At 43.6% G+C, this 13,726-nt stretch overlaps 1 protein-coding gene across 2 annotated transcripts in view; it reads left to right on the top strand.

Annotated features, from left to right (window-relative positions):
• PKD2 (polycystin 2, transient receptor potential cation channel) overlaps positions 1 to 13,726 on the top strand; it is a 53,205-nt gene that overhangs the window by 14,326 nt on the left and 25,153 nt on the right. For both annotated transcript variants that reach the window (XM_087434565.1, XM_004430943.3), the window contains exons 3-6: positions 4,345 to 4,478; positions 5,963 to 6,213; positions 10,398 to 10,622; positions 13,271 to 13,499. In XM_087434565.1, the coding sequence (XP_087290691.1) occupies positions 4,345 to 4,478; positions 5,963 to 6,213; positions 10,398 to 10,622; positions 13,271 to 13,499 (839 nt within the window). The remainder of the gene's footprint in view (positions 1 to 4,344; positions 4,479 to 5,962; positions 6,214 to 10,397; positions 10,623 to 13,270; positions 13,500 to 13,726) is intronic.

Here is a 13,726-nt window from a genome sequence, read left to right on the forward strand (position 1 = left end):
GTGCTGATGTTCCAGGCCCACCTCCGTCGTGCCTCCATGCTTTCCTCACACTGGACTGTGAGGCTGGTTCACACATCTGTCTCCCTCGGCGCAGAGACAAAGAAGGAGATGCCGATAGGCACACGTCAGAGGTGGCACATGGACGTTCTCAGCAAATTGTAACAACTTCGCCCATTTTCATTCTCTCTCGTTCACTGGTACTTCTCACTAACACAAGACTTTTCCTGAGGTGACAACTAAAATGGTTCAAGCGTAATCATTCTTTGATTTATGTGTAGCACTTTGCATTTATAGATAGCACTTTTGGTTTGTAGAGTCCCTTCAACCATCTGCTCTTATTTTATCTCCACCGCCTCCGTGTAAGGATTTGGTACAATGCAGAGCTAGCCGAGAGGTTACGTTTCCTGTTCAGAGTGACGGCTTCACTTTGTGGCAGGTGCCGGAGTACTGACACCAAGGCATCTTGGTTCTGCTGTCTTTATATCTGGTCTATTTATAGCTCTGCTGCAGTTTTGATTTCCTCTTTGGCCCAAAAGTTATTAAGAGAAAATTTTTTTTTTTTAATCTCTGAATGGCTTGGTTTTATCTGTATACTTGTTTCCCCTTTTTAAATTAATTTTCTGCATTTGTGGTTTAAAAAACGTTGCCTGGTTGGGTTTTTGGTTTTTGTAGGGGGTTTTATATTTGTTTTGGGGATTTTTGTTTTGTTCTTTGGCTTAAAACAATGGAAATTTCTCCTTTCACAGTTCTGGAAGCTGGAAATCAAGGTGCCTGCAGGGCCGTGCTCCCCCTGCCGCCTGCAGGGGGATCCCTCCTTGCCTCTTCCCAGCTTGTGGTGGTTTGCTGGCCATCTGTGGCGTCCTTGGCATGTAGCTGCTTCATTCCAGGCCTCTGTCTTCTCGGGGCGTTCTCCCTGTGTCTCCCTTCTTCACATGGCCATCTCCTCATAAAGACACCCGCCTGGGTGATTCTTAATTTTAGGGATTTACCATTCCCTTTGTGGCCCAGCACGTTACTAAGTTTCGTAAATGTTCCATGGATATTTGGAAAAGAACATGAGAGATCTCTTTTGGTACAGTGTAAAGTTTGATGTATCTACGTTGTCGTGTATTCAATTATAACCCCTAATATCTCTAGATAATTTTTGTCTGCTTTCTCTGTCCAAGATTGAGAGGTATCAGTTTAAGTTTCCAGCTATAATTGTGGTTGTGGTAATTCTCCTTGTATTACTAGAAGGTGTTGCTTTGTATATCTTGTTATTATTCAGTACATAAGAGTTCATTATGGTTAAATCATTGTGTATGGTATCATGTATCAGTATAAAATAACCATTTTATATAACTCAATACTTACCTTATAATCTACTTTGTCAGATAATTATAATACCACTTAACACCTTTTTAAAAATATTTTATTTCTAATATATAGCTAATATATATTTTCTCATTCCTTTATTTTTAACTTCACTTTAAGTGGATCTCATAAAAATTCTAGAGATGCTTTTTTTTTAAATTTTTTAACCAATATTTAAAATTTTGTTGTCTAGTGAGTTTAGCCTCTTTGCATTTCATGCTTTTGTCAAATTTCTGTCATTTTATTTTTTCCTCTCTTTTTATGCTTTCCTGTTATTTTCCATTTTTTCTTTTCTTTTGTTACATTGGAAAATTTTTTCTTTGCTTTTTATTTGAACAATTTGGAGCTTATACAGTACAATCTTTATTTGTTTTTAGTATTTGAGCCTATATTTTTTCAACAATATTAAAAATAAAATAGTGTCTATTGCCTGTTTTGAAATGAGACCATATTTTTAGGACAGCTTTAGTTAGTTTTCATGCTGATTAGTTGGTGATGCTGTGATAATATTTTTTATTCTGGCTTATTTTATGGATAATGGAACTTGGGAGTTAAGACAAGGACCAAATGGCAGAAGAAATATATGCACAGAGGATATATGTGTGTTCTTTACCTTTTATTTTTTAATATTCCCCCCTCCCTTCAGGTCCTCATTTAAGGTTATCTATTTCAGGCTGTAATTTTTTTCCTTCACAATTCAGTTCATTTAAAGAGTGAATACTGCCTTCCAAGTGGGCTTTCTCTGTCAGGAGAGAAAGGAGAAGTGATGTAGCAGTCTCATATTTCTGTTGCATTTAACAGTATGCAAATTATCTTCACATACATTTCTCCAGCTGAACTACCCAAAAGCCCTAGTTGTTATTATTCCCATTTTCTAGATAATGAAACTCAAGCTCAGAAAAGGTAAGTAGTTATCTGAGATCCCAACACAGTGAGACCCACAATCATGAACACAGAGGCAGGCTTTCCGGATGAAGCACAGCTGAAACTCAAACACCAATCGTTCTACCCTAAATCCGGGGGGTCCTGTAGCTACAGCCCAGATGGTCTCATGGTTCAGCTGACTCCTGGAGTGTGTGGAGCTGTCATCGGAGATATCCCCTGGGCCAACCAAGGGCCTGGCACAAGGGAGAGTCTGAGTTAATGTTTCCTGATTGAATGTGTTAGAATAATCATCCCTTCAAGCTAGATGATGTTGTTTCTCTGGATGTCCAGCAGGTGGCGCCACATAGCCATGGGGCTGTATCACTTCCCTTTCAGTGAAGCCTTTAAGTCCCATACAGGTCCTGAGAATTTCAACAGCAATCACTATTAACAATATACAAAAATAAAGGAGATACATTTTTAAATCAGTGGCTAAAATACTTATATTTACATACATATTTAACTATAGCATATTTATAAGTCAAAAAATTTAAATAATTTCTCATAATTCTTTTTTAACAAAAACCAAAAAATCCACAGGTAAAAAATTTGAGAATGATCTATATTAGTCAATCAATCCAAAGCAAATTCTAATTTCATGTTAATTGAAAAAATCAACTTAATAATCGTTTAGTTGGGTTTGGGGAGCCTTCACCACTACTGTGCTCTCAGCATCGTATCTGCCTTGTTCCCTCAACTGACTCAGGACCGCAGAAGGCCCAGAGTGCATTGTACCTTGTTCATCCCTCTGTGGGAGCCAGGGAGTCAGCAATCGCCCAGGGACACAGTGAGCTCCCCTTCTTGAGGGCAGAGATCATGTCTTGCTCATCTTCATGTCCAACACCTTGTTCCGTAAATGTGAATGGATTACAAGTCTAAACTTTTAACTCTGGTCCAATATGGTTTTGAGAGGTGGCAGGTCATGTACCACTGGAAGAGGAGTGTTCTTATCCTAATTAATGGGTCACAGGATGACAAGTGAGGGAGCTTGACCAAGGGGACTGGAAAACATCCCTTTCCCTGTGGATACAACTGTGTGATTGTGTGTATTTGTGGATCCACTGGGCTTAATATGGACTCTCAAACGCACTCGTGTCTGGATCACTATTATCCACTCCTCTCTCTTAATCTTTGTGGCAGGGTGTAGCTTGAGTTTAGAGGGTTCCATACAAGATTTGATAGGTAGGTGGGAGGCAGATGTGTCTGTGTTAGTTAGCATCCTGGAAGGAACGAGGTGGAAGACTCAAAGTGGTAATTAAAGCAAGTTTAATGAAGGGACTATTTACAGAGGTGTGGCGGGTTACGGGAACCAACAAGGGGAGGTGAGAGGCTCAGGCAGACCTGAAGAGACAAGGGGAGGGAATGGCGTAGTGTGAACCCAGTGTGGCTGTGGGAGGAGAGATTCCCCCAGCAGCTGCGGCCAAGGATGGAAGGTCCCCTGCCAGACTGCATCCAGGCAGTGGGGGAATGAAGAGTAGGGGTGGAGGGAACAAACCCAGCCTCTCTCTCCTCGGGCCCCCAGAGCTCCTGTTCAGCCTCCGATTGGCTGAGTGCATTGGAAACCAAAGGGCAAAGGATCCCATGTGGTACAGTCTGTAGAGGTCACAGAGCAGGGCAGAGAAGAATGGAGAACTGATCTGGGAACAAACCAAGCATGGCTGGCCCGTGTCACTGTGGGGAGGGTAAGCAGCATGTGCACCGCCGTAGGACGAGGAGCATGGGGTGGCCTCTGCTGGGGCCTGTGCAGATCAGCCTCACTGGGTGGAGGGTCTGATCCGGGACGTGGTGGGAGATGAAGTTGAATAGGCATGTTGGAAGTCCCACATGTCAAGTGAAGGCACCTGATCTTAATTTGATAATCAATAGAAAGCTAATTTTGCTTCACATAAGCCAATGTCAATTTATTTCTCTTATAAGCCAGAGAGCCAGGGAGAGATCCTGGAAGAATGATACAGGGAAGGAAGGCGAGGCAGAGAGCAGACTGAGTGTGATGTCTGCCCATCACCAGGAATTTGAGCGTGTGTCCAGGCTCCCTGCGGAGCTCATCTGGCTCTCTCTGTGTTCCAGTGACCTATGGGATGATGAGCTCCAGTGTGTACTACTACACCCGGATAATGTCACAGCTCTTCCTGGACACCCCGCTGTCCAAAACGGAGAAAACTAACTTTAAAACTCTTTCTTCCATGGAAGACTTCTGGAAGGTATTTGCACATGACTTTGAAGGTACCTTTTTATCACTGAAAATTGTTCATTTGGCTTCAGGAGTTCAATTTAGCAGTATCTGTGGGGCCTGCTGTGTGCCCAACACCGTGAGATGTTGTAAGTTACGGTGAGTTGTTAGAAGGTCCATCGAGAACCGTGCGTGTGCCTCACTCCGTGCTGAGTGTTTCGTGCCTTACCTCACTGAATCCCACCGTACCATGCAGGGCAAGTACTGATGTTATGCCCCAGATTGCAAAGGAGAAACTAAGATTCACAGTGCTTCCCCTGGCTAGGGAGTAAGAAAAATGGACTTTTTTTCTAGCCTGACAGATGCTTCCTCACCCTACTTTATAATTCATTCAGTCCTTTCTGATTCAATAAATACCTGTTGAGAATCTCCTAAGATATAAGGCCCTTACAAAATTTGGTTGTTTTGTCTTGCTGTGTTTTTTGCTGTTTGTCTCTTTGTTGATGATGGCATGTCCCCTAGAACAGCGCCTGATAACAAGGCAGGCCTATTCTTTCAAAGATCTTTAATGTAAAATTCAACCCAGCCTCTCCCCAAATTGTCACAAATTCCAACATAGTAGCAGAGGATAGGCAATGAGTGCTACCATAGGAAACTTATTAAACTGATCTGGAGGATATGGTGCTCAGAATCGAGGAAAATTGGGAGGAAAATTGGACAGGAAATGATTATTTCTTTCTGGGGAGATACTTTATAAAATTCATACTAAATCAGAGCTGTTTATTTTAAAGACAGAGAAAACTGGATCACAGGACCTATTAATACTAATGCCTAAAAATACTTGGCATCCAAAACCACACTTGTGTAATTGAATCTTTCCCCACCTCACTGGTGCAAATCAGTCCATCCCTGTTGATCGTCTGATAAGGACAAGACACTGAGCAATGGCTAGATCTGTCTTCTCTACAGGCAAGGCAAACTAATAAGAGACTTCTCACATAGACACAATTCCATGATAATGAATGCCAAGCTCGAAAACCCGGGGATCGGGGGAGGTTAGAGAGTTCACCATATGACAGAAGATCCACCAGATGGCAGACTGGTAACCAAAACTAGTCTTTTCCTCTCCAAACAAGTTGATTATGTGGGATGCTAGTTTAATAAGGAAAAGTGAAATTGGTCATGGTTGTGGATTTAGGCGAACCTCACCCCCCTCCCCAGTCTTCAGTCCTAGAGCAAAAATCAGAGTTGCCATTTCTTAAGCACCCACTGTGTGCCAGGTGTAGCAACCATCCAAAGCTGGATATTACAGGTGACAGAAGCCTGGCTCAGAGGAGGACCCTGCTCAAGGCCTCACAGCCAGCAAGTGATGAAGCAAGATCCAACCCCCATCTCTGACAGCAAAACCCACCCTTGTCACTCTATCGTGTTCACAGAACTGCAAACATTCCAGGAAGAAGAAGCAAGGCAGCCACTGAGCTCGGAGCTTTTCAGAAATGTTTCCTTTGCTTTCAGTTCACAGAAGGCGCCTTGTTGGACGGGCTGTATTGGAAGGCGCAGCCCAGCAACGGAACTGAAGCCGACAACCGAAGCTTCATCTACTTTGAGAACCTCCTCTTAGGGGTGCCACGTATACGGCAACTCAGAGTCAGAAATGGATCCTGCTCTATCCCACAGGACTTGAGGGATGAGATTAAGGAGTGCTACGATGTCTACTCCGCCAGCAGTGAGGACAGGGCTCCATTCGGGCCGCGGAACGGAACCGCGTAAGTGTCTGCGGCTCATGGTCGTGAGCCCTGGCCTCACACCTACATCTGTTCATTCAGTCATTCTGACTCCTTCACCAGGGAGAAGATGCCTTACGTGAGTCTTCAATGCTTCTACTTAAAGCTGTGGCCAGATTAACCGTTGATTTCTCAAGTTTTCTCTACTTTTTGCCCCCTTTTAGCTTCTGCATATGTGTTTTTCAAAAGGCTAAATAGTTGACCATATGGGCCACAGAAAGAAGCTATCTGGGCTTCAGAGGTTTCTTTTAAAGTACCCGGATCCTATTTTATAGATCGAGTGACATCATTCCCTAGATTGTCACTAAGAAATTCTCTTTTTATGAGCTCTCATAAATAAGTTTTCATTCAGAGAGCAATTGTTTCGAGTGTATAATAAGCTTGTGAGGCAGTTTTTCTGGCTGATTTAAAGCCGTCCTTCTCAGATGCGTGTGTATGATTTTGAGTATGTATCTGTAATGTGTTTATTTGCAGGGATTTTTGTGCTCTTTGGTAAACATACTTAAAACATCTTGTGTATTACGGGAGGACAGTCATTATTTTTGGAATTACTGTAATATAAAGAAATGAGAAGACCTCTCAGGCTGTCCCAAGGTGGGCCTCGTGGAGTCACTGCCCTGTGAGTCACCATGGTTAGAACTGTCTTCTAGGCTTCACTCAGCTCGTTCTGCCAGTTCATCTAGATGCCTTTCTTGGAAACTGAGACCCCCAGAATCCAGATTCGTTAATATACAATGGGGGCAAAGACCTTTGCCATGATCAGATTCTTTGTGCATTATCCAGTGCACACCCTGTTTAGTACTGGGGTCCATAAGAAAGAAATTTAGTAAAAATCAGAAGATTTAGAGTACAGGGACTGAATAATCTCAAAAGACGTTTTCTCCAGGTTATGATAGTGATTTTACTATCTAATGCTCCTTTTTCTAGTTCCTGCAAAGCATAAGCGTGTCCTTAAACTGTGGTACCTTGTCCAATATTTTACTTTATCTCATATCATCAATAAGAGAAATTTGTGCAGCCACTACTCCCTGCCAGATGCTGCTTAAGAAGTGATTTCGTGCATTGTTTCATCTGCTCTTGCCAAAACAACTCTGAAATAGGTATCTCCATCTTATAGATGAAGAAACAGAGGCTTGCTTACCCAAAGCGTCATAGCTAATAAATGGAACCAAGAGGGGATTTAACCAGCGTGACTCTAAAACCCGCATTTCTTCCACTACACCACGTTGCTGCTGCCATATTAATTGCATTACTGGGATGGCTTCTTGCCACCCTCTGCTCCCTGTCAGTATTCAAGCTTCTTGAGGGCAGGGACTCTATTTTATTCACTGCTGTATTCTCAAAGCCTTGAACAGTGCCTGGTCTGTAAAGATGTCAGTAACTACCTGTTGGATGCATGGATGAGTAAGTGATTTCCACTACAGGTGGACTGGTGAAGGGGATATTACTTGTGTGTATCTACACCATCCCTTGATCCTGCCATATTCTTAAATTACTCCATTTCTGTTTCCCTTCAACTCTAAATTTCTTGAAAGAACAGTCTTCACTTGCCACCTCCATTTTCTTACTGTTGATTTACCCCTTAAAGTTTAAACCCTTGCTTTTGACATTGCTCTTGGAAGCTGCCAGTGGATTTGTTCAGTTTGCCAATCCACTGAACAGTTCTCAGTTTTCATCCTATTCAGCCTTTCTGCAGAAAGTGGCAGTGTTGGGTCCGGCCCGGTGACATAGTGGTTAAATTCACGCGCTCCACTTCGCTGGCCCAGGGTTCGCAGGTTCGGATCCCAGGCATGGACTGATGCACTGCTTATCAAGCCATGCTGTGGCGGTGTGCCACATACAAAATAGAGGAAGATGGGCACAGATGTTAGCTCAGGGCCAATCTTCCTCAGCAAAAAAAAAAAGAAAAAAAACCCACAATAAAAAAAAAAAGAAAGTGGCAGTGTTGACTACTCATTCTTTTGACTTCTGTGAGTGACACTAAACTTTGGGTTCTCTTAGTCCTATAACCCCCTTCTTGACTCACTTCTCTCTTTTCCCAGGATCTGTATTCAGATCTCTGTCTTCTCCTTCTTTATTCTTTTTCCTTTGACATTCAGATGGCTTCTGCTCTCACCTTTATTTGAAGATTCATCGTTTCCCAGCAGATATACTGGGTGTCACATGTGCCAGGCATGTTCCCAGGGAGGGCTCCCTTTTCTAGCAATTCCCTTGGTGCTGGCTGGGATAACAAAGCAGCAATAAACAAGACTGTCCCCCATCTGCACAGAGCTTCATTCTAGTGATAGGAGACAAATCTGTATTCCACCAGCTCCTCTAATTCAGTATGCCCCAAACTGAACTCATCCCTTTCTTATTGGATCTGCTCTTTCTCCTGTTGATGGCACCACCATCTTCGCATCATCCTAAAAGAGACTCCCAGAGTCATTTTTGACATGTCCCGTCTCCCCGGCCCCAACTTCAAACCGGTTGCCAAGTTCTGTGATGGTCACTGCACTGGCCCTCTCGGACTTCCTGTTCCTCTCCCCCGTCACTGCCCTAGTTCAGGCCTCATCACCTCGTGGTTATTGCAGGGACTGCTAACCGAGCTGTGTCAGGGTCCCCAGGACCACCCAGGTTCAGTGATTCGCTAGAAGAATTCAGCATTTGGTCATATTCACTTCCTTGCAGTGAAAGGATATGAGCAGAAGCAGCAAAAGGCACAGGCACATGAGCAAAGGCTGGAGGAAACAAGGTGCCAGCTTCCAGAAGCCCTCTCCCAGTGGAGTCACTCCGGACGTGCTTAATTCCTCCCGTAACAGGTTGTGACAACATGTGTGGAGTGTTGTCTGTCAGAGAAGCTCATCAGAGACTCAGTGCCCAAGGTGTTCACTGGGTGCCAGTCACATAGGCACCCTCTGCCTGACACGTACCAAAATCCCAGGCTCCCGGAAGGAAAGCAGGTGTTCGGGACAAGCCACCTTGTTTGTACAGACGCTCTAGGCGCACTGAGCCACTCTCACTAGTCAGAGAAAGTTTTCTGTCAGTGTAGGGAGCTGTTTATGGGTCAAGTTCCAGGGCCAGCCAAGGTCCCATCTTGCAAACAGCCCTTCCTAAAGAAAGGCCACCTCAGACCCGCTATGTTAACTCTTTCCTGCACGCGAGGCCTCTGCTCCTCACCACTGCAGTCTTTCCCGCAGCCTCCAGAGTCGCCCTGTCTGTGCCTCTCAGAAACCTTCCCTTCTGTGACTCTTCATGCTTGCCCTTCACAGTCTGACCACAGTCTTACTTTTCCACCTTCTTTTCTTCATCCTGGGGGAGCCAATCTGAACTACTAGCTGGAGGCCTTCTACTTCTCTGGCCCTGTCTGGCTCAGCCTTGAAAAGTGCCTTTCCCATCCACCTGCACAGGTCCAGGTGCACCTTTTGTGGCCCAGGTCTGATACGGCTTCTTCCTGAAACCGTCTCTGATCCACCTTTCCCATCGCTGGACCTCCAAACAAGGATAGCTTTCCTCTGATCTGCCTGAGCAACTAACTTCTCTGTACTTTTCTTTTGGTTCTTATTATCATCTACCTTGTGTTTTAAGTGTTTCATTACAACTTTTCTCTCCCTACTTACAAATTTGGGAGGCAAAGGATCTTGGGTCATCTTTATATCCCCATTGATGCCAAAGAAGCATCCGATTACTACGAGAGCTTGTGTAAATATTTGTGGATTAAATTCCCAAATGCTGTGTGGAATCTTATTTAGCTCAGTTGCCGACAGTGGCATTTGATGAACTTGTACCTGTTTGGGCTGCAGTTTTCTTTGGGGGCCTGGAGTCACCTAGTCCCTGAGTCCAGTTACCCATGGAAGGCAACTGTATAAATTGAGGGCTAATAGCACAGGCTCTAGAGACAGACAGTCCTGGTGTGGCTTCCTGACTCTACGCTCAAAAACTTTGAGAGTAAGTTGCCCTCGCTAAGCCTCAGGGCCTCATTCCTAAAATAGGGATAATGACTGTATGAGAATTAAATAAGAAAACACTTAGGAAGTGCCGTGTCAAGCGCATTACCCAGCGTGATGAGACTTGTGTGTATTTATTATGTACTCTGTCTTTCTAGGAAGCAACTCTCTTTGTAATTGCCCAAGTGTGCCACTGATTTTACCTGTTTGTTTTGTTTTTTTGTTTTGTTTTTTAATTAGTTGGATCTACACAAGTGAAAAAGACTTGAATGGGAGTAGCCACTGGGGAGTAATTGCAACTTATAGTGGAGCTGGCTATTACCTGGATTTGTCAAGAACCAGAGAGGAAACAGCCGCTCAGGTTGCTAGCCTCAGGAAAAATGTCTGGCTGGACCGAGGAACCAGGGCAACTTTTATTGACTTTTCAGTGTACAACGCCAACATTAACCTGTTCTGTGTGGTCAGGTGTGTACCGGGGCACTCATCCTTCCTATTTCTGTGTATTTGAATGTACAATCCTAGTCTGGAGATAGGCCAGAAAACCATTGCCTGCAGTTGGCTAAATGAGGGTGCCAAGGCTCAGAGCTGCTAGCCAGGGAGAGGTGAAAACTGAAGGCTTGGGGCCGGCCCTGTGGCTTGGTGGTTAAGTGCGCGCGCTGCGATGCTGGTGGCCCGGGTTCGGATCCCGGGTGCGCATCGAGGCACCACTTCTCCGTTCATCCTGAGGCCGAGTCCCACATACAGCAACTAGAAGGACATGCAGCTACGACACACAACTATCCACTGGGGCTTTGGGGGGAAAAATAAAATAAATAAAATCTTTAAAAAAATAAAAATAAAAAAAACTGAAGGCTTATTGGGGTAAGGATATTTAGGGGAAAGGAGTTAGGATCCTAGAAAATTACAAGTTGGGAAGAAGCTTAAGTGTGGTCCAAGTTCATCCCCAAACTGGAACCTTCCCAGAAAAAACACTGTGTTTTGCTGCCATCTATCCTTACCCATTATGAGGATGCTCAGTGCTACATGCTCCATTTGAGGGCCTCCAGTCCTCCAATCTTGACTCATTTCCGTGAGTTTCCCTCTCAGATGATGCGCACGCTGTGAGGGCACAAGCACAGTAGCCGGGCTACGCCTGGTTCAGTAGGATACCGAGGGACCTGCTCACACTCAAGATTCACCAAAGGCACATGAAGTGCCTTCTGCAGATCCGGGGACAACCACTCTAGTGCCAGTGAGGAAAATGGCAAAGACCCCACTGGCTTGTCTGGGCCTCTTGTCCATTCATTCATTCAGCAGACATTTATTGGACACTTAATATGTGCCAGGCACTGTTCTAGGCTCTTGGGACACATCAGTGAACAAAACACAGATCCCTGCCCTTGCAGAGCTTGTGTTCAACCAGGAGGAGATAGATAACAGACAAAACAATAAACAAAAGAAACCGATTTAAATAGTATGTTAGAAGGTAATATGCGCTATAAAAAAAAGAAAAAGAGCAAGGCAAAATGGATCCAGCGTTCATTCACCTTAATCTTCCTGGTGGACACGTTGGCAACACCCACGTGTCGCTGATGTGAATTACTGCACGTATATTTACCCACTAAGTAAGAAGGGTAAGTTCTCATATCCTTATTTTGTGATCATTTTTGAGGCTAAACGCAACTGTGCTTTACATGGCCAGTTGGATTTCCCAGTGCTTGTATTTAACAATGTCACAGAAAATAATATCATTAAATCGAGTAATAGTTATTAATAGAAATGAATAAAAATTTATTGTAATTATTGTTGAACTTTTCCTAATGATTCCAGTGAGGATAGGAGGAGGATTAAAAACAGGCAGCAATTCTGGTTGACATTTAAGGAAATACCTATTTGTAGAAGGTCTTGGGTACGTCTTTCCCTCCCTGCCCATACTTTAAGAGGGAATATTGTCAAGGCAGTTACTTCGTTTCTCTATACTGTCGTCTAAGTTTCTGGAGGGGCTGGCAGACGCAGGGCCAGAACAGGCCGGAGAGAGATGATGTGCACACGGAGGCCGCTTCCTGCCCTGTGAGTTCACACTAAGGCTGTCACGAGGCTCTTTGTTTCAGTATTGCTCCCCTGAGGTATTGGTTCTCACCCCTACGCTCCAACACGTCAAATAGGAAGAAAACAGGAGGTTGACAGTGAAGAGGAAGGAAAAATTTTCACCCTTCTTTGACCAGTTCTAATTTGCCATAGTCCCTGCCCATACTTGATTGTTGCTCATGCATCTGGGCATACTCAGGGTCTAGGTGTGGCTACCCCTCCTGTAGTGAGAGAGGGAGTTAGGCCTGATAGCTGACTACAGCTCTTTTAAAAATCTTAAAATTAAGGAGCTAGAGATTCTATTTCTAGTTCAATAGGGAGACTGTATCATTCAGAGAATCGCTCTACTTTCTCTGTGTGACACCTGCAAGATGGGAATCTGGCAAGAAACATCCTCACTTCAGTTATGGTGAAGCTGTACAGATCAGTACTATCAGTGTGAATGTAAAAAGTGTATGTTGTTGTTTCAGACAATCAGATATCTATGGAGTACCTATTAACTGTAAGGCCCTGGGGAGGGTAACAAAAAGTACCCCCAGGGCAAATTATTGATGCTGGTTAGATGTTACCAAATGACTGAATGAGAAACTCAGTCTCTATCTTTATATATGTAAATATATAAAATATGTATCTTACTTCTCAACCAGATCATACATGTGTTGAATGCATGGCTTATATTTCCTATGTTCTTCATTGCCTAGTTAAATGACTAGGCATTTAATAGAAGTCTTAGAAAGCTTGTTTCTTGATTAACTTTTACATTTAAAAAAAAACAGTATACAGCATTTTGAGCAGTATAAATACCAGAAAAGTAAAAGAGAGACTGGGGAGAAATAATCTCTTTGGTCTGGGAGGCCTTGGGAAGTCTTGTTTCTTTTGCGGCACAAAATTTTCAAGTGTGGAGTTACTAGCTCTGATAAAAACGTTTTGCCTCTAGTTTGGGGTGACTTGTGATGGCGGGGAGAGACTAGATAGACGTCCTTTCCTGGCTGCATCCGTGTGTTGTTGTTGTTGTGATTGTTTTAATTGTTCTTATTGCAATGCAGGTTACTGGTTGAATTCCCAGCAACAGGCGGTGTGATTCCATCTTGGCAGTTTCAGCCTGTAAAGCTGATCCGATATGTTACAACTTTTGATTTCTTCCTGGCAGCCTGTGAGATTATCTTTTGTTTCTTTATCCTTTACTATGTGGTGGAAGAGATATTGGAAATTCGCATTCACAAGCTACACTATTTCAGGAGTTTCTGGAATTGTCTGGATGTTGTGATCATTGTGGTAGGTTTGAGAACACCACCAAATTCCCTACTCTGTTATAAAAATATGTTAATTAGAGTCTTCGAGCTCCTTAGTATTGTGGATCTTGATATTCCTGAAGGAGAATCTAAAGGTTCTCCTCTATCATATCAACTTCAGTGCTACTAATTATTTTCTCATGAGTCACCCTTCTGGATATGGAAGTAGAGAGGCATTTACAATAAGCTCTCAATTAGCCCCGCTGATAA

This window comes from Ceratotherium simum, chromosome 8 (genome assembly GCF_057802395.1).
Source record: "Ceratotherium simum simum isolate JZ-2026a chromosome 8, ASM5780239v1, whole genome shotgun sequence".
Classification (NCBI taxonomy): domain Eukaryota; kingdom Metazoa; phylum Chordata; class Mammalia; order Perissodactyla; family Rhinocerotidae; genus Ceratotherium; species Ceratotherium simum.